Source organism: Haliaeetus leucocephalus, unplaced genomic scaffold (genome assembly GCF_000737465.1).
Source record: "Haliaeetus leucocephalus isolate CR32 unplaced genomic scaffold, Haliaeetus_leucocephalus-4.0 Scaffold339, whole genome shotgun sequence".
Lineage (NCBI taxonomy): Eukaryota > Metazoa > Chordata > Aves > Accipitriformes > Accipitridae > Haliaeetus > Haliaeetus leucocephalus.
In genome coordinates this window covers 15,377,466-15,405,116 of record NW_010972775.1, presented here as the reverse complement: position 1 = coordinate 15,405,116, position 27,651 = coordinate 15,377,466, and the positions used below count along the sequence as shown (strand labels likewise).

At 48.4% G+C, this 27,651-nt stretch overlaps 2 protein-coding genes across 9 annotated transcripts in view; one reads left to right on the top strand and one right to left on the bottom strand.

Moving 5' to 3' along the window:
* MRPS11 (mitochondrial ribosomal protein S11) overlaps positions 1 to 3,720 on the top strand; it is a 3,922-nt gene extending 202 nt beyond the window's left edge. Inside the window, exons 2-6 of the mRNA XM_010571976.1 lie at positions 81 to 194; positions 422 to 511; positions 1,283 to 1,412; positions 2,840 to 2,905; positions 3,351 to 3,720. Coding sequence (XP_010570278.1) covers positions 81 to 194; positions 422 to 511; positions 1,283 to 1,412; positions 2,840 to 2,905; positions 3,351 to 3,458 — 508 coding nt within the window. The 3' untranslated portion in view covers positions 3,459 to 3,720. The remainder of the gene's footprint in view (positions 1 to 80; positions 195 to 421; positions 512 to 1,282; positions 1,413 to 2,839; positions 2,906 to 3,350) is intronic.
* Positions 1 to 27,542, bottom strand: part of DET1 (de-etiolated homolog 1 (Arabidopsis)) — a 28,549-nt gene extending 1,007 nt beyond the window's left edge. Inside the window, exons 1-6 of one of the 8 annotated variants that reach the window (XR_774639.1) lie at positions 27,457 to 27,535; positions 25,554 to 26,662; positions 22,357 to 22,547; positions 20,497 to 20,688; positions 14,945 to 15,748; positions 12,893 to 14,277 (exon numbers count right to left, since the gene is read on the bottom strand). Coding sequence is in view for 6 of the 8 variants with exons in the window: in XM_010571978.1 (XP_010570280.1) it covers positions 20,253 to 20,688; positions 22,357 to 22,547; positions 25,554 to 26,636 (1,710 nt within the window). In the remaining 2 variants the exon portion in view is untranslated. Of the gene's footprint in view, positions 1 to 12,892; positions 15,749 to 19,623; positions 20,689 to 22,356; positions 22,548 to 25,553; positions 26,690 to 27,456 lie in introns of those variants that run through there. The other 7 variants (XR_774640.1, XM_010571981.1, XM_010571980.1 and 4 more) reach the window with 7 other exon arrangements.
* Between the last annotated feature and the right edge of the window lie 109 nt (positions 27,543 to 27,651).

Sequence of the window (27,651 nt, the reverse complement as noted above, 5' to 3'; positions counted from 1 at the left end):
GCCCCCTCCCGCCTTCCTCCAGCTAGCGCCCGGGGGAGGCCCTGGTGTCCTCACCGCCGGCTGGCGTTTTTTTCCCGCAGGGGCCGTACTGCCAGCCTGTGCCGTGGCCTACGCACCAGCCCCCGGACGCTGCAGGACCTTGCGGAGGCGGCAGCCGCGAAGGAGGCGGAGAACCAGAGCGCGACCGACCTGAGGTGAGAGGGCCAGGCCGCGTCGGGAGGGCTCTGCCATTTGCCTCTTGCTGGGAGGTTTTATCGCCTTCGGTGGTTTTGCAGCCGAGGAAGGAGAGGAAGCGGTTTGACTCAATCACAAACGCAGCTTGTGTCTTCTGGAGACTTGATCCCTTCTTTCTTTCCCAATATGAAATAAAACTGCAAAATTTCAAGACCGAGCGCCTGATAACTCTTGTTTTGCTCCTCAGCCCTTTAATCCTGCAGAGGAACTCCATGAGATGGGATGGAAAGATCTATGAAGAGATCCCAATAGCTCACATCAAAGCTACGTACAACAAGTAAGCAAATGAGCTGCTCCATTCCTACTCTCATGCAAAATAAAAGCTTGTAACATACTCAGGCTTTGGCCAGTTATGGTTTTAACCAAAAGGCGCAAAAGCAAAAAGCCAGGGGAGTGGTGGTCATGACTGGGAAGGTAATAATACTGAATTCAAACCCTAGTGCTGTTCAGGAAGCATAACTGTCCTTATAGCGTCTTTAACAGCAATAGGATTGTTATTATGTGTTTTGACTACATTCTGATTTGAATAATTAGATGCTGACAGCTTTAATGGCAGGTTACTTCCAGCCCTCCACTCTAGCACTATTGCTATACAGCTGTTGAAAAAATTGTTGTATTCTCCATGAGAGATGGTTGTGTTTCATTTAGTCATCCCTAGTGTGATATTTTACTGTTTCTTAAAGCTCTTTCAAGTTCTAGAAATGTTCTGTGCATTTTTTTAATAAACGGAAGAAGTAAAATGCTCACAGTGAGAGGTGGGTCTGAAAGGGCTAAGCGGTATCTGAGGTGTACCTGGATAAAGTATATCTTATCCAGAAAGGTTTTGCCACCTCGCTGAGATTCTCTAGGGTGACCAGAAGGTGACTCCTGGGAGGTCTCTGCAGTGGGTTCATGTGAGTAGGATACCTTGAAAAGGAGGGCTGAGTTAGGGTGGAGCAGGGTGACAGGAGTCCTGTGGTGAGCTGTGCCAGTAAGGTGAGTGAGAAGAAACTGGAGAATAAAGCTTTGTTCTAGCTTGCTTCTTTCTTTTATCCCTCTCTTTCTGTAGCACCCACATCCAAGTGGTCAGTTTTGACAACAGGCCGTTTGCCCGTACGTCCTGTGGTACAGAAGGCTTCCAGAATGCCAAGAAGGGAACTGCCATTGCGGCACAGACCGCAGCCATGGCAGCAGCAGTGGTGAGTCTGCACTGGTGATTCTCACCCTCCCAGAGGGGAGCACTGACTGCCTCCCCCCACTACCTGGGTACATGCCTCGCTCCCAGGCAGCAGTCCAAAGCTTTGTTCCTTAGTGCCTGAGCAGCACACTGCTGTTTGCTGACAGTTTTCCTAGCTTCATCTGACATACTGCACATCTTGACACAGACAAAGCATGTTTCAAACAGCAGTTAGAAACGCCCAGAGGGTAGCTTAGCTGTGCAGGTTGTGATTGGGAAATATAACTTGGAGCCTATGCTTTTCTAGCTCCAGTTTGCATAGCTCCTTTTTTCTAAGTGAACATCTCAGCCATTTTGGAAATACAGCCCCTGAATCAGCAGCAGTTCAATTTTTGCGCTGTAGGGGACTGAGAAGCAGCTGTAATTACTGGCTGAATGTTTTATATTTGCTCTCTGCCACAGGAGAACTGAGCTGCTGCCAGCAGTTCCAGTGAGAGAAGGTGATGTCTTTGCATATGTAGTTTTCAGATGCATACAGTTTACTGTAATTGTTTCTAAAAAAACGTGGGTGTCCAGGTGGCAGGAGAAGATGAGGCTGGCTGTGTCACGGTTCTCACTACAGCAGAATGAGGCATGGTTAAACTGAAGATCCTCATGCTAAATGAGGTGGAACTCACTCCAGACTTTCATGTCAGAGGTGTTTGGTGCTGCTGCTGGCCAACAGCTTACTGTGGTTGACTCAGAGGAATATGAGAACATCTTCACTATTAATCTGTGCTCATTGGAGCCTCATAATAGCTGCATAGCTGTGCTTGGCCAGATTTATTCTATCGCTGTTAAAGTTAGTACATTAATTGCACCAGAACACAGAAAGCAAGAGACCCAGAGACTCCATCCACGTGGTGGCAGCACAGCTATGCTTTACAGCAGGTGTTTTTCATTTTCAATTTGCAAGCCCCTAGAATTTTTGCACTGAAGGTGTGGACTCCTGCACAGCAAATATAAAGCTTGACTGCTTTTCTCATTTACCCTCTAGAAGGAATCCACGGATTGCAAGAGAGAAGTCGCTGCATTAAAGAAGGGAAAACAGCTTTGAGTTAGTCCTTGTTAGTCCCTTGCCAGTTCAGTCGCGTATCCATGGATATGTCATCTTCTGCCCTGGCTTTAGATCACAGATAGTTTGATCTTAAAGCTTTCTCTGTATGCAGAGCTGACAGCCCAGCACAGAAGTTCTCTTGAAACTGCCATGGCTATATCCAGGCCTCCTTTTCTCCTAGTGTCTTTGTGCAATAATCCCCATATTTGTCTTCTGTATCCATTACTACCTACTCTTTATTTTTACAAAAAGAATACTATGATAGTGGGTCAAAAGGGAATGAAAGACTTCAGGGGAGCCAGAGCAGTAGTAGTCATATCAAAGAGAACACTAACCAGTTGTTCTTTTTGCAGAAAGCACGTGGGAAGGGTGTATTGCATGTACGAGTCATGGTGAAAGGACTGGGACCAGGACGCAAAGTACGTGTCAGAGTTTCTTTCATATTTTTCTTTCTTGGGCATCATCCTGTTTTTTTAAATTCAGGCTGGTCTGACTATAGCTATTAACTTGGTTTTTCTGAAGGTGATGTAAAGAATTCATCACTCAAGTGCCTAGTAATGAAATTTTAGAATCATTAGAATTTTAGAGTAATATCACTTTGGAGGCAGAATAAAAGCTGTATTTGGGACTTCTTCCAACAAAAGTAGGAAAGTTGATGGGAATGCTGATGAAAAGACTGGAGCAGATAGGTTAAACTGGGTCTTCTGATACAAATTACTTATTTTTAAGATAATTACAAAGTAGAACCACTAGCACACGTTGATACTTGGATGGGGGATCAAACTATTTTCCCCTGAGCTTCTTCCCTTCTCTGCTCTTCCATGTGTTGATAACAGCATGTCATCTGCTGTCTTGTTCTTCCAGGCTGCCATCAGGGGTTTGACTATGGGAGGTTTGGAGGTCATCTCCATCACTGACAACACCCCGGTTCCACACAACGGCTGCCGCCCACGGAAAGCCAGGAGAATGTGAGAGGGGAGTGGAAGAGACACACAGCTTTCAACATCAGTTCATGCAACAGGGACTGGGTTGAATGTTGCTCCTGTGACAGATTCTGTAAAGCCACCCTCTGTGGAAATAGTTGTTGAGGGAAGCTTGAAGAAGAGAGACCATCCTGGGCCTTAAAAGCCCAGGTGGTAAAAGCTGGTGGGAAAAGCAGGAATATGTGTACTCCCTTAGTGGGAAGCCTCTTGTGTACAAAGTTAATTAATTAAAATGTTGGTCTTTTGACAGCTGTTCCTGCTGTGATCCCAGAAGTATTTTGGATTATTATTGCCTCTTGACTGCTTTCTTCCTCTTACCACTGTATGTGGTTCTTGTCTAGCCCTCCGTGCTATTCTCGCCCTTGTTAGGTAGAAGGGGAGCTTGAGGTCTAGACCTCCTTCCAGTCAGCTGTAGTAAACAGCTGCATGGGGTCACGTCATCTTCCTTTCCTCTTTCTCTCACTGCACACATTTGGAAACTAGGCATGGGGTAACTCTTCCCCTTCCCCCAGCTTGCAGAGCTCAGTGTGCCGTGTGAGAGGCAGCTCTCCCTGTTTGCGCAGCATGGAGCACTGTAGTCTGGATCCGTTATTGGCAAAGATCTGTTGTGGTGCTTTGTTTTGCCCAAACTGTAGCTGGCCTGCCAGTGCTATTGGCAAATGGAAAATGCCAGTCCTTCTAAAGGGGCTGGGCTCTTGCCAGTTTCAATGCTTGTGGTCTCTTTGGTCCTGCCTTGTGCACCATGAACTGGATTTTCTGGGGTCCTGGGGAAAGCAAGCAGGGTTGTAGTAGGCCTGAGGAACAATGAAAAGCTGCCAAGAAGATTTAAAACAGTTAAGGCTTGAACTGTACCTCTGTATATCCACAGGCAGCACGAGCTTGTCATGGTTCTGTGATGTATTATTGCTGTCCCAGCTCCATCCAGAGAGAATTTCTGCCAAGGAAATATGTCTGAGGCTCTCTGGAGCATTAACCAGGGAAGGTAACAGCAGTAACTGACTACAGGATTGATTTCCTGGATGGCAGAGGCCCACTGCCTGGCAAAGGGCACCTCCCTGAAATGCACACTGCCAGAGAAGCCCCGGCCATATACAGCATACACTGGGCAAATATTTCACCTGTCAACAGAGTGTATTTTGTATTTTGGTGCAGCCAGCAGTTCTATCACAAACCCAGAATCTTCCTTTCTATTATTTCTTTCTGTCGTTCCTCCTTAGTTTCTTAAATTGCATAATTAACTATTCTCTTCCTCCTTAGAGAAAGGGTACCATGGCAACAAGGCAGTGAACCTCCTTCATGGGGCTGAATGGCATACAGCAGGTTTTGAAAGAAATCAGTCTGCTTAGAAGAGCCTGTTGAGTTGCATTTGACAGAAGAGAAGAAAACAAGATTCAGATGAATCCCCTACCTTACTCCAACTGTCTGAATTTGAATAGAGGGTAGGTTATCTTAAAGGGAAGTTCCTTGAGCTGTCACAGATTTGACAGTGAGGAAGAGAGGTTCTTCCATAGATGTTTGACACACTAGAAGAGCTTCCCCCTCGCTCCAGAAATATGGCTGAGCTTTTAGTGACTTCATATTCCTCCTTTTTAAGGAGAAGATACCAGGCCAGCTAGAAACTGCAAAGATTAACTCTCCAAGTATCCAGGCAGCTAGCTGGGGAAGGCATGTGTGAACACTGATGTGCCTTACAGCAAAGCTGGACTGGTTTCCGTGCTGGGCAGCGTGACCAGGCCTCAGAAAGGAGGAGCACCAGTTCACGCTGGCAGGGTTGTGAGTGATGTACTGTTGTCTCACACACTGAGAAAACCAAACAGTACCATTCTCTACCACAAGCTGCTTGTTGCATCAGTGCAGAAGTGCCCACATTGGACAAAGATGATAGAACAAACTGAAAAATAAGATTGGGAAGAGATCTGCAGGTCCTTCTGAAATTCAGGGAAGAAGTGGGTGACTGGAGAGTCAGAAAGCAATGAGAATACATCTTTGTCTTATCCAGACTTAGAGTCAAGGCTGTGCCCTTTGTAAAAGCCACTTCTTAAGACCCTTGGTTTCTCAGCATTTGTGAACATTTTATGAAGTCTACCAATGCACCACCACTGCTTATACAGTGGGAAGTTTTATCTGCCTGTCCGCCCTGCAGGTAGTTCTGGTAGCTACCGCTACTTCTTCCTCCAACTGACATTTACATAGCACTCTCTGAGCTGGACAGAAGAGGCTGACACTATTCTCCATGGTTCGGTGGCTGGATATGTACAGTATCATGCAATATTTGTCTTCCAAACCCCCAGCTCTGCGTACGCTCCCTGAGCTCTCCGGCACGGTGCTTCAGTTGTGCAGCTTTTTGCTGAAGTCACGTTTTCCCACCCACCTTCTCTCCTGCCCTGATGGAGCACCTCCAAAGCCATGTACTAACTTAATGCTCAGTCTGAACTGTTTATTCTGCAGCACATCCCAGGCCTCTGGGGCAGTTGTCAGTGAAGTGGGAGAGCACAGCTGCACAAAGCAAGCTCTCCCACCTTGTGTAAGGGCTCAGTCGCGCCTTCCTGCACAGGCTGTACAGTGAAAGAAGTCTTAAAACTCTCTGTTGTTGTTTGTCTTGCAGGGAATTAATAGACACCAATAGCACTTAATGATTTCCTTACCCTTCAGATGAAACTATTAATTAAGGGCCTGGTTTTAGTCAGCCACTGATGTTTACCCATTCTAATTGCTTTTCTTGGTGCCTGGGTGGAATGCTGTTTTCTACTGGCTCACATTCCCCCTGAGCAGCAATTACTTTACTTGTCAGTAGCATGGCCACAGCTTTAGCACCCTTATTAGGGTCACATCCTCTCCCTTTGGGTTTCCCCATTGCTTTGGGACATTTTTCTCTCCACTCCCTCCTAACTTCTGATTCCCTACTCTCAAAGAAGCCTTCTTCCATGAAACAAGCGCAGAAGCTGCTACTGACTGCAAAGCTTCATCCTGGTTCAACCCTGACCTTTCTGGGGTTTTGCCCTCCATTTAAAAATACCACATGGACCTTTCTCCATTGTATAGGGGGTGAAATGCAAAACAGTATTCTGACTTAGAGATAACTCACTGCCTCAGGTCTGTTTACCGCTTAGTGAGTGCTGTACCACCTTGGGGAGTTAGTCTAACTCAGTTACCATTCCCTTGGACAGGGATGGCACCTGGTAGCTTGGAAAAATAGCCCCCAGCCTTCTCCCTCATAGTATATTATTCTGCAAAGAGGAATTATTTCCCTATCCCCAGCAACAAGGACTTTCTACCTAGAGCTGCAGCTTTATCTGCTGAATTAGTGATTTACTGTTTCTTATGTGAGCATCTTGGTGACAAGAGTCAGGCAGCCAATTTCAATCCCTTTGTGGGATTCAATTAAACCACTAATTAAGTGATGTCAGTGTCCTTTAACAGCTGACTGTATACACAAGCAAGCAAGAAGAAGGGGACAGACCCTGCAGTGCTAATAAACTGTAGCAGCAGGGGTGGTTTACCACAGCCCAGCTGCAGCTGTTAGGGACATCTGCACAGCTTTTGCTGGCTTTCCCTCTGCTGCGGGAATACCTGGCTCAAGATATGCACAAAGTGGGTCGGTGAGTAGGTGTTTATAAGCCTAAAGCACCCCTCGGGAGCCTTTGAGAAGTAACAGTTCAAGTCAGGTTATGTTTTTGCACTCAGACTTCGGCAGATAATCACGGTGCTGCTTTTGTGCCTGGTGTCCCTGCCTGGCCCCTCTTCCCCTCCCAGCTACCTCTCCAACCTCAGCCCATGACCTCTCAGACCAAAAGGAGATCAAGGACCCTCAGATTGTTTTTATGCTTTTCCAATGCTCTCCTCTCCCCTCAAGAGGCATTAATGGGTACTCAACGGCGGTGGGAACTGCTCAGAGGTTTTACTAATGAACTGCCTAATAGCATCCAAGTTCCCGTGCTGATGGTGAAGCTGGGCTGCGGGGTCCTCTTGGGGAGGTACAGAGGGGAGCCAAGCCTCAATGCTATTCCCTTTTTTTGAAACCACTCATGCCTCCTCTGCTGTGCTCTCCAAGCTCCTCCTGCGCTCATGCCACTTGGCAGAGTCCTTTTGTTTCTCTGGAGTTCATAACTCTCTTCCTATGCCCACATCTGCTGAGAGTCAGAGGCTGTGCACTTGGACCCAAACCTCTCAGCAGCTACGGAGCCCTAACAGCCATTGCCTGGGTTAGCTGCTCCTGGCAGCAGCTTCACAGCTTGTTTTTCTAAAGAAAGCAGGCAGAAGGGAGAAAGGTTGGGTGCGAGGGACTGAATGCTAAGCAAGGATGCGGGCAATGAAAAGGTGGGTTGGGAAAGAGAGAGAACACGGAGGGAAAAACACAGAAAGAGAAAATACAACATAAAAAAAAAACCAACAAAAAAAAAACAAAACAAAACAAAAAAAACACCAAAAAACCAAACTCTTTCCTAATGCTAAAATGTCCCAGCTAGTGGTCAAGAGTCAGCACAAATTAGGAAATGGATGCAGGGAAGGGCTCTTCAGAATCGGGCTAGATGCGCTCCCATTTGCTGTTCTCCCAGCCAGACCTCCACGTCAGAAGCACAGGGTGGCCTTGTTCAGGAGCCCTCCCTGCCAGCATGACCAGCTCTTTGGGGCTTTCACTTCACCATTTTAAGGAAGGCACGAAGACCATCCCAAAGCTGCATTTAGAAACTGCTTCAGGGCCTCTCCAAGCGGCAATGACAGTCATCAAAACCTTCCTTCCCCTTCTGAGCTGGCTCTGAAATTCCTCCTCTGTGCCTTGCCATTTAACGATTCATTTTGCAAAGCCAAACTCTAAGCCGGAGCGGCTGGGATTGATGTCCGCTATGCCCCCTGGACACATCGCTAAAGACTCCAGCTTTTGGCCCTTTCTCCCTCTGCTTGCTCCTTTGTGCAGGAGCAGACCAGGTTTCCCACCACACACAGGACTCCAGGTAACACATAAAACTTGGGGCCTCTGGCAGGAGAAAGATGCTAATTTCATCCCCCAGCCCCTTCAGCAAGTCCCAAGATGAGGTGGTGAAATAGGACTCTTATCTCTTCATGCACCAGCCTGCAGGCAAACAACTTGCTCTCCTAATTGCCAGCCATGGCTTTCACACAGCCCTTTGCCAAGACCTGGATGCTGCCTTTCATTTTGCTCCTGCCGAATCCACAGAAGTAAATTATCAATTTCCCCAGCTGCCAGGGTCAAACCGACCAAGGAATGCAAATGACTTTAGATGGGCCAGCCCTCTGGGTTTCTCTGTAATGCCAACAGCTGGGAAGCAGCCTGCTCCAGTGCTGGGAGATGCTCCAAAATTATCTGCCCTTGGACATGGTTGTAAAACCAGCCTTGTTTACTGAAATCCCTGCAAGAGAAGCAGTGCAGCCGGCTGGGGAGATCCCCTTCCTAGTGATCCTGCAGCCAAGAGCGGTAGCGCTGTCACCAAAGGGCCAGTGTAAAACTGGGACAAACCCTGCTGTGTCTCAAGCAGCCACACAGCAGAGCTGCTCTCCTCAGCCCTTATCAGAGCCAGCGGGTCAGCACTGACATCTCCTTCAGATCTGAGCTCCCTCTGGGGAAGAAGCTGGCATGGGCTAAGCCATTGTCTGGGGGCTTAAGGGGTAGGAGGCAGGAGGAGGAGAGATTAACTCGGACTTTGCTGCCTGAAGCCAGACGGGCTGCACTGCACAATCATGCTGTCGACACGTTTGTCTGCCCTATGTTACAGGAGACCTTGTCTGGCTGCCAGCTGCCCCTTCTCCCTTACAAAGAGGGATTTTACTAGCATTAAGGACTCACTAGTCAGGTCTGAACCAGTGACCTACCTACACTGCTGCAGGTATTGGCACACCTAATCTGGACCTTACCCTGACCTCAGAACCAGCCCCCCAAAAATAGTACAGCAGCAAGGAAAACCGGCCTTCACAGCTGGAGACACGAGAGCACGCGCTGGCTCTGCGATGGGGATGATGCTGGTGTTTCAGGAGCGGTGTCCCACCTGCAGGAACAGTGGCGATGCTGCAGTCTCCTGCAGGATGCGGTTCAGCCCAGCGGCACGGGTCAGGGCTCCCCGCCGGTTGCTGCAGGGGTGCTGGTGCCCCTTACCTCTCCAAACTCACCATTTGAACTGTTTCCCCCCTCCCCGCCGGAATCATTTGCTGGGCACAGCAAGGCCGTTTCCATGCGTGCGGATGGCTGTTTCTCCTCGTTGCTGTGGCGACAGCGCTGGGCGCCAGCAGGCTGGAGGCGGGAGGGCGAGGACCGTATCTCCCCAGCGCTCGCCAAGGGCAGCGGGTACATCTAATCCAGCATCGCTCCATTTTATGCCTTTGAGGAGCACCAAGGAGCTATCAAATGACCAGCAGCGAGCTGGCACTCAGAGGCATGCGGCGCTGCCCACCGCTCTTATTAACATCCTAAAATCATGTCAAACAGTGGACAGAGGGCTCTGGCAGGGCTTCCCTGCCACCGGTTCCATGCATCCCCTGGTTCCAGCACCCCCAGGGCTGGGCTGTCCTCCAGCAGCGCTCAGGCCTGGGGTTGGATGTCAGCGCTGCCAGCGCATCCTCACCAGCCCCATCCAAGGTAACCAGAAGCTGCTTCCCAGTTCATCACGTACTGGGATGGAGACAGTGTGCTGGGCCACCCAACTCTCTTGTACCACTCTGCCTCCCTACCTGAGGCTGTCACAACACACTTGGATGGAGAAAGGGCACTGGCAGATGAGAGGACAAACCTATGCAAGAGCAGCTTTCAGAGGGGGATGGTGCACCGCCAAGAGCAGGGGCTCAGGAAGTTCTTGGGGCAAAGCCAGGGGTGCTTTGGCCCATGTTTAGCATGTTGCAAAGCTACCGGGGGGAAAGAAAGAGGAGCACAGCCATGGCGAGTAGAAGTAACGTGTTCCTGGCTTTAAAAAAGCTGAATTCAAACTAGTTGTCACCCACAGAAAATAAACTCCTCCAAGGGCTCCAGTTCATGCCTGGACAAAGCAGAATGCAGAAAAAGCTGGGTGCTTTGTAGTGTTACCCACGACTTTCCATTGCCTTGTTGCAGTTTCTAGAGGATTTTTTTTCACAGTGGCCAAATGTTGTGCTGCTCCTCCTCTAGCAAAGCTCCCCTGGGAGGCACCTCTCCCCATGGTCTTCTCCCTCTGGCTTGCCAAGGGCCCTGGGCACCCACTGAGCATTTCCCTGCCATGCTCCTCCAAAACTGTCCTCAAATTTTCGGGTGCACTTGGCATCCTCAGAAAACCGGCAACAGACAGCAATCACCCCGCTAGCAAACTGCAACAGCTAGAAGGTGCCCTAGGAAAGGATTTGACTTCTGGGAGGAAAGAAACAAGAGACACGGTAAAAAATTACTTCTCCACAAATGCAGCAAAGCCTGTGGGCTCATACTATGTCCTTCACTTCTTGTTAACCAAGCAAGGGCCAACACGTTACTCAGATGCTGCAGCACAGCCCTAAGTGGCTGGGACTAGGGGCACTGTGCCCCTTTTCAGTTCTCCTCACATGCAGGACCACGCTAGTCACCCATGAATTACTGGTTTCCAGATTGCTAGTCTAAAACCAGCATGGTATTTTTATGTCAAAACATCAGGAAAAGAATGTGCAATTCAGGGTTTTTCCCACATCAGTATGTTTCTGAGAACTCATTTCCTAACATAGTAAGTACAGCTCTTCCCCAAAAGAAACAAAGGCAAATCAGACCTTAGCCAGCAAAAGGCTCTAGCAGGGGATGCTGCTGCCTGATGAGCAGTCAGCCTGGTGGGCAGGTAGCGCCAGGCTGTTACTGCTACAATGACTGACTTTGCACAACTCAGCCCACATCCCCCGCAGCCCTGGAGCAAGGAAAAAAGAAAAAAAAAAATAAAAGCCCTTTCATTCCCTCCTCCTGAGGAGTATTTGGCCAGAAAAGCTATTACCACCATATAACAAGACAGGGAAGCACAAGGATTCAGGCACATCAACGACCTGAACTCTGAAACTCAGAAAGCAAGGCAAAAGCAAACCCACAAAATCCTGTCCCATTGCTTGCCCACAGGACCACCTACTTGCTCTGCAGCACGCACCTATCTGATAAAGGTTCACACAAGGACGAAAGCTGTCAAAGGGCCACACACCCCATTGCCATCCAGCCTTTACCATCTATCTGCCCACAGCCCTGAGAGATCCTGCAGGAAAAGCTGGCAGAAAAGCAGCAAGACAGAGGACACAAACAAGAAAGACAAAGAGACTTCTTAAAAGCATCAGAAATCTGATTCTTCTAGATGGGTCAAAAGGACCAAGGGAACCATAATAGATACCAGCACCTGAGCAAAAGGAAGGTCCTATAAGTACACCAAGAACATCAGGGAGCTAAATCAGGGCCAGCTGCTCAGTGCTGGAAGGTTAATTGAAAGGAGTTTTTAGTAGGGACACACCATTAATGGATACATAGGTTTGATTCTAATGGGATTTCTGTGGCTCGCTGCCTAAAGCAGTTTATATAAGAAATATTGCAAGTGCCCTGCTTTTACTACTTTTTTTTTTTAAAAAAGCAAAGGCAGCACAAGAAGTAACAAAAGATGGGATTCTGCTGCCAGTCAAACATGGTTTCCAAGTCAAGCATCTCCTTGTCACTTAGTGCCCATCTGAAAGGCCACGGGCTCAAGAGCTTTCTGATATACTCAAGGTCTCCAAAGGAAAGCATCAGAGAACTGCACACATGAAAATGGAGGAAGGGTTCAGAGGAAAGTGGCTTTCATGCCCAAGATGCTGATGCTTAGAGGAACTAACACAAACAGGGATGCTGCTAGGTTGTTACAGAGCAACAGCAAATTACAAGGGGATCCCAGATTTTGGGTCCTGTCCGCATGTTCTCAGCCACAGTGTTCTGCAAAGCTGCATCGTGGCTGGGAGCAGCACGTAGTGGAAAACCCAAGTGTCTTAGCCCAACCTAAAAGCAGTGGACAGCTCTTCTCCCAAGCAAGGTGTATTCAGCTTTCATCTCTTGATCACAGACCATCAGCAGAAAATGGCTACAAGGTTAGACATATGCTATAAATGGAATAAAGGAAGAGTCTCTGAATGCAAGTTGGGCTAGTAATAATATACAAAGGGGAAAACGTAACTGAAGGGCAAGAATTCCTCCCACAGCATTAGCTCATGTAGACAAGAATTTAAGAAATCTGCAGTAACTACAGAAATGCCTCAGGTAGGAACATCCTTGAGCACACTGGTAATGCAAGAGGAAGAGGCAGCAAACTCACATGCAATACAGCTGCATAGTCCAAGGCACACCCCTGCCATCTCTTCTTAGCAAAGGTATTCCCATCTGCACCATTAAGGTTTTTGGAAGAAAAAGACAATAAATCAGGCTCTTAAAGCAAATTCTGTTTATTCCATTTTTGTCTTGTGTTACTAACAAATCTTCATCCTAGCCTAGGAAAAATATCAGGTACAAAATATCTCCCCTTTCCTCCCACCCTCCCCACCATACACACATTTTTTGTTTCTTAAATGAAAGAATCAAAATTTCAAGCATGAGAGACTTTTCTTTCAACACATTTCTGTAATAAAATTAACTCTGTTGTAGATATAAAATGCAGCAGCTAAGACCAGAGAATCTGCTATGCTACTCCAAGGCAATTAGTACCCAGAATGATCAATCAGTTTGTCTGCAAACATAATAGGAAAATACTTAGCACTTATCCAGCATATTTTATCCATGAATCTCAAAGTGGTTTACAAAAGTTGAAAATATGTTTTTGGCCTCATTTACAGAGAAGGAAACACCAGCTGGAACAGGAAGAGATTTGCCCCCAGACACAGAACAATTTAATAGCAGAGCTAAGAACAGATCTCTGGTCTCTCAGCCCCAAGTCCAACAATACGTGCCACGCGCTCTGCTTCACACAGGACAGCCTGAATTTGGCAAAAGCCCCGACTGCAGAAATGCTGAAGTGGTTTATATTTTTGCTACCAAAAAAGTCTAAATGGAGATCTGACAGCTATTTTACTAAGCACTGACCTCCCAAGGCTGTGATGCCAAGGAGTAAACCCAGTCTTGGATGGAGCTGCTGAGAGCTTTGGCAAAGAAAAAAAAAGTCTCATACGGGAAGTGTGAACAAATGTGAGAGTGGTGCAGAAGGAGGTAAATCCATGATCTACCATGTGCAAATGATTCTCCACTTGGAGCTTTAATTGAATGTTTGAGGAACAGATCACAGGATAAAAACCTAAAACCTTGACAAATAGTGTTATTAGATGGAGAGGAACCTGGAACTAAAGCACGCATGGCCTGACACCTCCTCTGTTAGCAGTCTTCTGACCTGAAGTCACTCCTGACAGACCTGAGAAACCAACAGTGCAAACACCAGGAAAAGAGCGGTGAAATACAATGTCTTACCCTAGAAATATGTTTAGCAAGGCCAGGAGAAGTACCATGAGACAGAGAGTAAAGGCTGATTCAAGGACCCCAGGGCACTCTTCATTACAAGGTCCACTATTCATGCTATAAGCAGGCACCAACAACCCACACAGTTATTTTCCTATGCATTACCATGCAAAATGAATGCATGACTTCAACACTGTTCTTCACAGGCGTGTGGCCACAACACATCACCCACAGCTCATTTTGGTCCAAACAAGACACCCACAGGGTCCTTTAAAGCAGAGGGTCTCCCATATATGAGCACCAATTTTCTAATGCCCCCTCTGTACCTCCTATAGGAATGGGACAACAGCAGGCTCCAGCTTCCGACGGAGCACCTCACAATGCTGGGACGGTTGCACTGCCTGGCAGCACACAGTCATAAACCAACCTGTGTGTAGAAAAACCCAAATGTCGGCCTACAACCAAAAACTCCATTTTTAAGAGAGAAGGGCAGGCCAGCATCCTCACCAGCCCACTGTGGCAGGTAATATTACACACAGGAGCTTATTTTATCAGCAGCATAAACACCGCAGTGGTCCAGTCAGCATCGACACACCAGCCAGCTGTGCTTTGAAGCCTGGGAACAGCAAATCAGGTTCTCACAGAGAACAGCATATCAAACATGGATAGGTAAGCAACCTAAGTCAACAAGCTCGTCTCCTAACTGCAAACCTGCAGCAATGCACATTAATTCAGGTCTCCTCCCTCCTTTCTAGGCAAACCCAAATGCTACTAACTCTCCACACTCATATTCCCAACACACAGGAGGGTGCCAGCAGCTGGGTCTCCCTTCCCCTCAGCAGCAGAACCTGCAGATGGCCATGAGGATCCACCCCCATGCTGCAGAAAAGTGCTTCTGACGTGAGCAATGAGCTGCTGTTGCTCCCCACACCCTTCCCAGCCACCCGTCTTCTTCTGTGACCACCTCCTCATGCATTAGAGACACAACCAGCTGCCTTGGCTTTCTGGTATTAACACACCACCTTTCACTTAGGAGCTTTTACAGATACTAAGGCACAAAGATTAAGTGACTTGCATAAAAGTCAGGAACACACCTCATGTCTCTCAATTGCAGTGATTTCTCACACCTTTTTTTCCTGGCCTCTTGCATATTAAAATCACGTGAGTAGATTGTGTGGATGAGAACAGGATTTCATTTCCCTAGTAATACTGAAGATACAAACACAGGTAGCTGTATTTCTAAGCCCTCCCCATGGCTCCCATCCATTCACACTACGACAGGCTGCTTGTCTCAACAAGGTAGGAGAGCACCACTGCAGAAGGAAGCACTCCACAGATGTGTTGCAAACCTCCATCTTTGCCATCCTAAGACCTACAACAGGAGAGAAAACAGACATGCCTCTGGGAAACTAGGAAAGGAACCTCAGCTACATTTTGTTCAACAGGAGTAGAGAACAGCAGTGCTTAATGCAGCGGGACCTCCGCAGTACAAACAGGGTCAGAAGAAACATTCACATGCCTTAACTTGAGTGGATTGGCTTTTCACAGCTGAGGGCCCTGCGAGATGCTGGCTGATAGGAGCTCCCAGGTCCAGTTTCTTGACATGAGTGACGGTTTGGTTTCCTAGAAGGCGCGAGCGTCTGGCTTTGGTGCATCTGTGGCAGAGGTCCAGACCCAAGGAGAGCAGCTGCCCCAGCTACGTGTCGTACTACGTGCAGCTGTGCCTCATGTGGAAGTTAACCACGTACTCTGCGTTAGTGCGCTGCACTGAGATGGCAAAGGGCTCAAAGGGGTGGAAGGTGAACGCAACCAGGCGCCGCACTGTGTGATTGATGGGTCGCCCCAGGAGTCCCGCCTGGATCTCAAACTTCAGGAGGCCGGAATCACGAGCATAAAATCTGAAAGGAAGAGAAAGTCAATTATGGCTGTTCCCGACTATTGACTTTGCCATCTGGGCTCTTCACACACAGCAACGAGTGCCTTGTTCAATCTCTGGTGCCCCCTCAGGGGAAGGACATTCTCAGCTGGGTGTCTGGCTCTTGGCTATACAGGAAAGTCCCTCCCGGGACAGCTAGTTTTCCACTGTCTAGAAAAGCTTGACTTCATTTTAGTATCATCAATGAGAGAACTCTGTCTGTCATTTTGGCGGATGTAGCTGACTTCACAAGAGGGAATAAGTTTGGTCCAGACCCCACATGTGCTGGCTCTCCATCCTCTCTTAATGCAAGCTGCTCCCCTTGATCCCTAAGGCAGTGTTATGGGTTTGTGTGGCGTGGGGTTTTTTGATAGCAGGGGAGGGTCTGCAGGGGTGGCTCCTGTGAGAAGCTGCTTGAAGCTCCCCCGGCTCCAAGCCGGACCCCCCTCTGGCCCAGGACGACCCCATCACTAAGAGCGGTAGCGCCTCTGGGAGAACAGATTTAAGAAGGGGAACCTGCAGTGAGTAGTGGGATTGGAATATGAGAGGAACCCCTGTGCAGATACCGTGGTCAGTGAGGAAGGAGGGGGAGGAGGGGTGCCTGAGGAGGTTGGTGCCCCTGCAGCCCGTGGTGAGATGGCAGGCTGTCCCCCCCAGCCCATGGAGGTGAGCGGGGGAGCGGAGGCCCCCGAAGATGGCCATGACACCATGGCAAAGTCCACGCTGGAGCGGTGTGTGGCTGAAGATCAGCCCGCGGAAAAGACCCATGCCAGGGAAGTTGGGGAAGAACTGAAGCCCGTGGAAAAGACCCACACCAGGGAAGTTTGTGAGGAACTGCAGCCCGTGGAAAGGACTCACATTGGAGAAGCTCATGAAGGACTGTCTCCTGTGGGAGGGACCCCACACTGGAGCAGGGGACGAGTGAGGAGTCCTCCCCCTGAGGAGGAAGGAGCAGCAGAGATGAGGTGTGATTAACTGACCACAACCCCCACACCCTGTTCACCGGGGGGAGGAGGTGGAGAGAACCAAGAGTAGAGTTGAGCCGGGAAGGAGGGAGGGGTTGGGGGGAAGGTGTTCCAAGGTTTGGGTTTACTTCCTAATAGCCTTGGTTTGTTTTGATTTGTAGTAAATTAAATTGATTTTGTTTCTTCCCCAAGCTGAGCCTGTCTTTTGCCCATGACCATAAGCGGTGAGTGATCCCTCCCTGTCCTTATCTCGACCCACAAGCCTGCCTTTATATTTTCTCCTCATCCCACCGTGGCTGGGGCAGGGGGAGTGAGCGAGTGGCTGCATGGTGCTTTGTTACCAGCTGGGCTTAAACCATGACAGGCAGATAATACTGTACAGAACTGAGCTCTCTTCCCTTAGCAATGGTCTTCACTTCAAGTGTAAGGCCACCCCTTCCCTCTCCTGGTGCTGCCAGTTAGGCATTATGCTGCTGCACTTGTGCCTCGCTACATCCCCATTCAGTCGAGGAAGGTGAACAGCTCAATCCAATACTGCTCAAAGGTGCCAGGTTGTCCTTTACAGTTCAAGCAAGGCTTTGCAGTTCCTTTCAGACTTCCATCAAAAAATCATTAACAAGATAGGCTGGGCAGGAAGTACCTGGTGGATTGCATTCAACAATCAAAGCAAGGGCAAAAGTTAAGGAAAACTTTCCGTCCTTCTGCTGTCACCCACAAACCCGCCTGTGGGTGAAGCTCATTTGCGTCTCCAGACAGGTGAGCTCTGGAACACAGCTTCAGCACAAAGCAAACATTGCCAAGGGGATGAGGCAAACAGCGCTGAAGAGACAGGCAAGACCAGGAAGCTCTTTGCTTCTTGAACCTTCTCTGCATGCTCTGTGCAACTGACATAAGTCCAGCTAACACCACTGTCCTGTGCTGCTGTGGGAACAGGGGACTCTCTGCAATGACCCCATCCTCCCCAAGACTTTGGTGGAGGTTTCTGGGATGTGGTGGTGGAGGTTTCTGGATGTGGTACCTTCGCAAAGCAGCTAGGCTCTAACTCAAGTCCTCACCCTGAAGTTATCTCAGTTCGTTAGACCATTTTCTCTGCTCTTTCAGTTTCGGGCACAGAATTGCCATTTTGCCTCCCAGCTGTTTCCTTTTCCACCATCACTTAGTACATGTGGGTATTTTGCATTTTCCTCTGGTTTTGACTCAGAGAATGCTTTTAATCTCAGAGCACATTTCCCCCCTGCCAGCAATACAATGCACTCAGCTCTCAGCCTGGAAGAACAGGTGATGACAGATACAGGCAATGCTGTTTCAGGAGCAGACATACTCCACATTTTAACAACACAGCCGATTAAGAACCTCATGTTCTTCCTGGAGGACCACTCTCTTCTCCCTTCCTCTGAATCAAAGTGCCAGCCAGCCCTGCCTGAAAATTGCACACAAGAACTAGCAAGAGAGTCACAATCCTGGTATTTGGCTTTTCAAAAAGCCCTTTCCCTCCTACACAAGGCTGGGTATGCAGAGGGTCATTCTTTAAATAAAGCACAGTCCCCCGTCTGCTCCTCTCTCTCCCCAATTCACAATAATTTACTACTCAAGATGAAGCTCCCTGTAATCTCAAAGATGTGCTCAGTTTGGTATTTTTAAATGTATTTTTAAAAGTGCTCTGCAATCAGAGGCCATTTCCATGGGCTCTCACTCTGGGGATAAATTAGGCACTGCAATATAAAATTGTATGTCAACAGAAACAGCAAGACCAGCCTTTTCAAACTGTATGAAAATGGAAGATTTATCTGCAGACCAATTTTTTGGTTAAATGGCTCCTTATTAGCCATCTAGATGGATTTTAGAGACCCCCTACTATAGGTAAGGCTGTGTTAGAGCCTCTTCCTCACAAGTGCCATCATTTCAGCCAGTGAATATCTCTTCTAGCCTCCTGAAAAGATACTGAAAGACGGCAGTGATGGGGAAGCTGAAGTCCTTCCTGCCTGAGAGCAAATAACCACTGGTCTCTCAAGCAGCCAGTCGAGAGTTGAACCTTCTGAGACACAGAAAGGTACTAAGGGTTAAAAGGACAAAGTGCACAGAGCCGCTGAAACCAATGTGCAAAAGGCATGGAGGCCTTCCTATCTCGCACACTGTGCCAGGAAACTGCACACAGATTACAACACCCTTAGGGGCTGAAGGGTTTTGCCAATTATAGGACTTACATTACAAACCCTGTGGCCCCTCATTTCCAAGCCCTCTAACCACAGCAGGAAGCAGCATTATTTTATTAATCCCTTTGTTTTGCATGTGAGAAACACAGCAGCACTATTTCAGCTACTGAATGGTGAAGGTTAGCACCTCGTCTTCTGCTTACTTTCCAAAAACCAGGAGCCCCACTGCTCCAAGGCCCTATTCAAGTCCTAATTGACTCTGCACAGCTTTGAGCTTTAAAAGCTCTGGCTCTGAAATGCCGGTTTGCTCAGGGGAGGGAGGGAAGGTGGCACTTCGCTTTGTTTACTACAAAGACGTAACCGCAGCAAATGACTGCGGTTTTGCTCCCTTTTGTCTGCAAGAGCCATACGCAGGTTGGTGCTGGCAGACAACTGCCACCCTGCAAGCTTTCCCAACGTCAAGCATGACAAGGGAGAAAGGGCAGGCTTTTCTCTGCAGATAACACAGGAGCTGGAGATCAAACCAAATCGTACAGGCAGAAAAATCAATTAAATATACATAATTTGGGAATTGAGAGCATGGGAAGAATCAGAGGTTCCCTGCCACCTGAGTCAGGGCCAGGGGAGACATGAAACCACTTTTTGAGAATGCATTGATAAAAATAAAGTTGAGAAACTGGCCAGAATGGTCTCCCTAGGCTGCCTGAGCCCCCAACATGTGTGCAGTCACTAAACAAAGCACTTAGGCATTGAAGGCTCTTTGTTTTCAGAGCACAGGTTTGCTTTTGCAGTACTGTAAGTGGAAAGACTACTCTGCCTGGAGAACTCAGCCTCTTTGAGCCTTTCAGGCCAGAGATGTTGGATTTTTAACCACTGCTACTTGCAGCCATGGCTGCAGCCAACAAAAAGAAATGAATAGTCTTGGTGTTTCTGCAAGAAGCACTGCAAACCTCCTTATTCCCAAGCTCAGACGTCTTCCTTCTGCCAGCTTCGAAGACTCAGACAGAAGAGGCACAGAATGGCCCTTACACTTGGCTGAAACTCCTACTACAGAAACAAGTTTCCTACAGATCACAGAAAGAAGAGGGGGTATGAAGAGGAGTACAGCTCCCAGGGTGAGAACTGTAAACAAGGAAAGTCTGAAAATAGATAAATCAATACCACAAGCATTCTGAATAACACCTAACTCAGCTGCTATTTTATTCACAGGACAAACCAAATCATCCTTGCCAGCTAAACCCACGTGCTCAAAAGGGATCCTTCCAGCACAAGAAAGCAGGCATCCAGAACCATATCACCCTACAGCCCAAACACAATGGCAGGACTGCAAGAAGAGGAGGAGGAACAAGAGCATTCATATGGAAAAGGCTCAGGCTTCATCACCCAAACGTTCCCCAGGGCACCTCAGCAAAAAGACCTGAAGAGCCCTCGCACACACAAAAGATAAAACAGTTATCGCAAGGGGAGAGGCCAAGCTTTGTGGGACTGCTGAAAAAAACCCTCTGGTGAAAAGGCTACTCCCTTTCTGCACATTTGATGCCACACGGCAGAGGTGATTTAGAATTACTCTCACACCACTCTCCTCACATACAGCTTCTTGGCCCATTCCATACCTTATAGGGTGATCACCGCAGGTCTTGGGCCGCTCCATGACTGACACCCACTTGTCATCATAGCTGAAAAGGGAGAGGTCGAGGTACGGGCTGCCACTGTATGACTGGGCACTGATCGGGAGCTGGCCCAGCAGCCTCCGCACAGCCTCCGTGTGCCCTCCATACTTGGCATTCACGATAGTGTCTTTGAACCTGTAGCAAAACAAGAAACAGGTTTTACTCACAAAGGCCACAGGTGAACAGCACAGCTTAAATAAACTAAGGAGGAAAACTGATAGAGAAAGAAAAACAGCAGCAGTGTAAGAATTAAAACAGTTCATTTCCAAAGATGTATCACAGTGATTCAAGCATCAACCAGTTCTGGTGACCTTTTTATCCTCTCTCATCATTACTGTTTCTGCTCTGAAAGTCCAAACTGACAGAAGGACAAGACTGTGCCTACCTACAAGGTCTGGCCCCAGCTGCTCTGCAGTACAGGAAATGAACAGGATCAGAAACGGGGAGAAATGGATTAGCAGCTTATCAGTCAATCCAAGTTTTACCATGAAGCCTGGAAACAGCATAAGCAAAAGCCAGAGGGTTTCACAGTAACAGTTGAGCCCTTAATGTTGACTTGAGAATCCCCCTCTCTCTAGCTGCTACGTTTTAAATACGTAAAGGGAGAAACCTTAGATGAGGAAGAACCTTCATAAGAAGCCTAAAGCTCTTGAGAAACTACAGTGAGCTGAAAGTTCTTCCTGGTGGAGAGATTAACACAGGCTGGATTTCTCTTTCCAAGTAAAATTTGAGCTTTCCATGTGCAAGAACAGTCAGATCAGCTGCATGGATGTCATAGATCAAGGAGGGTAAAACATTGCCACTTGACCAGAAACACTCAGCCAAAAGCCAGCATGCTGTGGATTATGCTCTATTATATTTTGCTATGGAAATTAAACACTCCTGTTACTGGCCCTTGTAGCCAAGGGGATGAAAAGATTTTCCTCTCTACTTTAACACAAGGCAGGAGTTGTTCTTCGGGTGTCTGCGGTGAGCCCTCTCATTCTCTCTCCCACTAAGCATTATGGATTTCCTGACAGGCAGCTCTAGAAAGTTACAGACACAGTCAACTTCCTCCTTCTTATGTGACGTCAGTCTAAAATCAACAGAAGCTTCATGCCCATAAGTGATTGCCAAGTACTTTGGGTGATGCGAAACAAGTCACTGGAAGACGAAAACACCCTGAGTCACATAAAAATATATTCCAAGAGAAACAACACACTCTGCCTCATTAAAACCACATTTGACTGTTAAAGCACATTCTAGAAACCCAGGTTATTTTGATACTTTGCTGAGCTTTCACAGTAGTTCTAGGCAGGTAAGTTTCCCTTCTCCTAACACGAGAACCACAAGCTTGTGACTGATGTTGGAGAAAAAGCTACAGAACACAGTCTGGAACACATTAAATCAGAGTGTGCATAGAGAACACCACTTGGCAAAATATGTCCAATTAGATGACACTAGCATCTTGACAAATCTTATCTTCAGGGACCTAAACTATTGGGCAGTAACACTTTAATAACCTCCAGAAGAGTTACGGCCAGAAGAGAGCCAGAAACATCTTTCCCTCAAAATTCCTCTTCCTTCTTCTAAGCACTGGATTGCCACTGCTTTGTTCCTTCCTGTAACAAGACAGATGCTGTGGAATATAAAATCAGATGCATGAGGCTGGAAGATGAACCATATATAAGACAGACCCTTGCATCACCCAGCAACTAAAGGAACTGGTTTTCTCAGGGTTGCCATCGTTATTTGATACTAGCCTTCAGCTGATGGGGGCGAGCATGTGTCTATATGGTATAAAGCATGCTCCGAATGGCTCACCGGCGCTGGATCTGCCTGGCAAAGTTGTTGCTGGAAGCTGAGCAGGGGAACTGGACCGCCTCACTGTGCAGGGTGGCATTCCTGAAGAGGTCACAGAAGTTCTCAAACAGCTCCAGCAGCTCATCGGATGTATTCTCAAATACAGCAATGACCTCTGTGGTCACCATGTTGTACACGACGAAAAACGAAGGCTGCAGAGAGAGGCAGAGGCAGCAGTTACCCAGGAGAGCACAGGTGGGGAAGCTGTCCCTTCCTTCTCCCCGAATGACACCGCAGACCCTATCCAAATTTCTCTGCAGCGCAGGAGAATCCCACATCCTCACACTAATCCATTCTGCTATTCAAATGCCTCAACAGGTACCAAATTATCCGCCTCTTAACTGTGATTATTTACGAAGAAAACTTAACAGGCTTCCAATTTTTCAACGTAAACTGGATGTCAATATTTCTGTTTTCTCTTCATCTCTGCCTTCCACCAAATCCAAAGTGCTTTCTAAAGTGTCAAATTTAATTTTCATTCCTGCTGACAAAATGATTTTAAATCCAGTGCTAGCTGGCCACAAATTATTTTTTCCTTTGCAAAGTGACATTATTTTCTTCCCCTTCTTAATATTTCCATCACACAGAGATGAGCCTTTTTAGTGTACTGTGCACTACACCAGTGCCCACAAAAAGTTGTGCCCTCTAGGTACCCTGCTGGTACAGAAATGAAAATCTGAAAGACATTAATGACTTCTTTTTAATGCCAACATTCTCGCGCAAGAAGGCCCAGATACCGCGCTGTAGATTGGCAATGGCAGTGTTTTGTGGCATGAACAAGCAAGAAATTGGGAAAAAGGTGACATTGTGTCAGCACAGCTACATCAAAGGGAGATAATGTTCCCATCCCACTGGGAAAGGGCAGATTTAATCCTTGGTCGTCAAAGGTAGCTTTCGTTAGAGACAGGAGCGCTAACACCCCAGCACCCCAAAGTAAGAACTCGCCCCTGCTTCAAAGGTAACTAATTCCCATGGTATATGCACATATCTGGTTAAATCTTCTGTCAATAAAGGCAATTTCTAAATGCTTCACCTTCCGCTCCCAAACAATGCTCAGGGATGACGGTAGGCACTCTACCCACCCCACCCACCTGCAAATATCAAAAGGGTTGTTTGTTTTACAGCCCCAAAATAAATTGTGATAATACAATCCAGCCCCCACACATCAAAATGGAGCACGCTAGATGAGGTTACTCACTAGACTACTGCCTAGGGAAAGGGAAGCCCTTCTGAAACACAGGGTTGGAGCAGAGAGAAGATAAGAGGAGACAGCAGAAGGAAAAACTATTTACATCATTAAAGACTGCAGGGAGTATCCTCCAACCTTAAATAAAAAAGTTCCTTTGCCAGGTTAACACACAGACATATCTCCAGGATGACCCTGATCAGAGAAATTACCCTCACTGCTTTTTAACTGCATGAGTAAAACAGGGAAACATCGTCACAGCATGGGTGGCAGAAGTCAAGCATCACAGAAATCGTTCAGCAAAGCTGTCAAGTCTATCAACACAAGCCTAGAACAACAACAACAACAAACCACAAGCTACATATACACAGCACGCAGTTAAAAATCTTGAAGGATTCAGTGCAGACCCTCACAATGTACAAGCAACTGACAAGCATGAACAGCGACTTCCTCAATCTTCTTGGCAGAGAAGCCAGAGGAAAGAGAGGAGCCTGAAACTGGATGAAACCTCACATTCCTCTCTGATAGAAGAAAGAAAAATCAGAGCTTTAGGTATTTTGTGAGCCAAGTTTTCCTCAGGCAGCCCCAACACAAAGCCTACATTCAGGCCGGTCTGCGGAGACTACTCCACATCTGGAATTATCTCGTGAAAGAACTCAGAAATTAGATGCTTTTCCTCCAGCATAAAACACACTGCCTGAGGAATGCTACAAACAAACCACAACCTGCATCTCAAAGTAACCCTCAGGTGAAGAGAGTCAAGAGCACGATGCAGCAAGCCAGGCACAAAAGCCTCAGTAACCACAGCAGAGAGCGGAACCAAGCCTACCACAAACATTCACATCAGGGTCAGGAGCACCGTTCTAGATACCAGTAATGAGCAGAACGCTGCAGGCCACTTCACAAAGCTTTAATATTTTTGAGACAGCTGCTCAGTTTTACATGAATGGGTAAAACTGATTAGATTAAGCCCTACCTATTCCCTCCCAAAGCAACTTCCCCAAACAAACCAGGGTCATCTTCCAGGAAGAATTAGACTAAGGCAACACACAAAGAACTGCTATCTATTTCTTCTAGGACCTAAGTCCTGGATCTAGCAAAGATAGGGAAGAAGAGAAGGGTATGAAACAAAACCAAACACCTAGGGAACAATCGCCTGATTGCCTGCATGCAGCACTGGAGATTTACTACAAATTCTTCCTAAATACTTTCAACAGAATAAAAAACAAGTGGATTAAAGGAATAAAACAGGTTAAAAAACCCTCCTTCTCAGTTTCACAGAGCTCAAAACCTGACCACCACTCTAACAGTACCGAAAAGAGATGATCAACCTGCAGGATGGTGAAACATCTGGAGGGATCCGGCACTGACTGAACTACATTTGCTCTAATTTGACGACTTTAGTACTAAACTGAAAGGAGAAGCAATTGGCACATTAGCCAGATCTAAGAGCTGCTACTCCAATTTGGAGACATCATAAATACTATCTCTCACTGAAGCTTGAAAGAGTAAGTAAGTAGGCAGAACAGAAAAGGTAATTCTACTGAGGAAAAATGAAGACTATATTATGTGAAAAACATGCTTGAATATACGTGAGAAAAGGGAGAGACTACCTCTATAAGTGTACTATAGGAAATACCGGCTAAAAAAAAAAATCAGCTGGGGATTTGGAAGGGGAAGAGGGTTGTACAGCATCTATGAGCATGGGGAACAATCCCTGAAGAAAGGGGATTCGATAACCATGTAAGATCTTTTCTCTCTCATTTTTAGTTGAGAAGGAAGCGATGAAATTATGAGAGCAAAAGATACGAAAGGTATTCAATATCAGAGGTGTCAAACGTTTACACAAGAATGAAGTACCGGTGATTCTAAACAACATTCACAGGCTCAGCTAAGAAATGCAGCTCACAGCACTGTACCTGCTTGAGCACTTGCCCCAAAGCAACGAGCAGCCTGAGGAGGCACGCAGTACCTGGGAAGGATCTGTCACCCGCAGCGTGACCACGTCTTCACTAGTGTATTTGATAAACAGATGGTTTTCATCCAAAAGCTGCATCTTCCACATGCGGAGCTGCCTCAGCTGATCAAAGTACTGGAAGAACCTTCTTTTTGCTATAGCACTTCCGTCCTGCTCGGCCCTTCTCCACAGGTACACCAGCAGCCTGTGCTTCAAAGAGTTTATGAAGGGCTCTTTGTACGGGTTGGCCATCCCCGTCTGAGTGTCCCGCTGCACCTCAGGATACACCGCAGACAGAGTCAGGAGATCGTCCTCGTAGCAGAAGCGGCCGATAGTCCGTACATCAATGAAGGTACCCTCGGGTGTTACTTGAAAGACGTGAATAGTCTGTTGCTGCACAGAGAGAATAGCCAAGATGTTCTTATAGAGGTACAGCCCCTGGTTGTGAGACAGGATGACTTTGTCACATTTGAAAGTCCGTGTGTCACAGAGTCTCCCTGTGTGGAGGTCTATGATATGCAAGGAATAATCCTCCAAGGGGGACCGGGGATTAGGGGTCACCGACTCGCTGTTGCGGTAAACCTCAAAGAAGGGAGGGTGAGGCTCCTCAGGTAGGTACGCAGCAGAGCCGACGATCACGTACCGACAGTCGTCGGTGAACAAGCTGCACTCACGGTTCAAGTGCTCCCCGTTGGAGGCCACGTTGGTGATATGAAGCAGGACAAAGAAGCGTTCAAAGAGCCGCCCCCGGATGTTGACAGATCTTTGGTCGTTACCGTTAGCCAGGATCTCTCCCTCATAGCCTTGCAGGAGGTCCTCCGCCGCCTGGCAGCCTTGATACTCGTAGATCTCCAGAGAGGTCTGGTCAGAGGAGAAGGCGATGAAGTAGCGGCCATCGGGGGAGAACTTGCGCAAGAAGCAGGGCGGCTTCTCCACATTGACCACAGTGAAGTTGGGGAAGACATTCTGATGGAAGATGCGGACTTGGTGCCAGTGGGTGCCAGCTTTACCCGAGCTGATCCGGCGGCGCTCCAGGCGGTGGATGACATTCTGGTTCTGGATGCGACGCGGCCTGATTGTGGGGGCATCATGGTCCATGGTAAGAGCTCTACTTCATCTTCACCCTGCCAGGGAGAGAGCACATACGTGCCCTGGGACCACACAGAGACAGGGGGACAATTCAGGGTACTAAGGGACCTGCTTGCAGGGGTGGGGTGGTGGAAAGCCCCATCGAACCCAGGGAGCAGGGGGGTCAGCTGAAAAGCGCAGACGTGCCTTTGGAAAGGGGGGAGATGACACAGGAGGACACTGGGGAGAGAGGTGAAGAGGCTGGGAGAGAGACCTCAGTGGGAGGTACCAGGGAAAAGAGGGGAACCCAGAGGGAACTCCAGTGCACCAGGAGGTGATGGGATCTGCAGGCCTGTCTGCTGCTGAGGGAGACACAGGGGCACCGGGAGGGGACGGAGAGAGCCAGGGAGGGGGGCAGGCACCAGTGAGCACCAAGAGAATGGAGGGAGTCCCCAGGCACCAGAGAGGGAGTGAGGAGAGCCAGGGGTAATCCGTAGACCTGCCTGCTGACAGGAAGGCGCAGGACACCAGTTTGGAAAGAATGGAGGGAATTGTGGGCGGGGGGGGGGGGGCACACGGGGGGGCACCGGGGGGCCTCGAGGCCCGCGCGCCGAGGGGGGCCGCAGGGACCCCCGGGTACCCGGGGGTTGCGGGGGAACACTGAGCTCCAGGGGAAGCCTAGAGGAAGCTGCGGGCCCTCCTGCGGAGGGGAGCGGGGCCCCCAGCTGCTCTCCCGCCAGCCCGGAGGATGAGGGGACACGGGGAAACCGGGGCCCCCGGTAGCCTCCCAGCCGGGCAAGGACATGGCAGGGCCGGGCACGGGGCGGGAAGAGGCCGCGGCTGCGCTCACCGCTCGGGCCCGGCGCTGGGTCCCGCTGCCGCCGCTCACTCTATGGCCGCCGCCATCTTTCCGCCACCGCACGACGACGCGCCGCGACGGCGGTGGCGGCGGCGGCGGCGGCGGGAGGGTGTCACCCGCCCCCCCACCCCCGACATCCGCTTCCGGCCACTGGGCCAGCGAGGCGGGCCGAGCTGGGCCAGACTG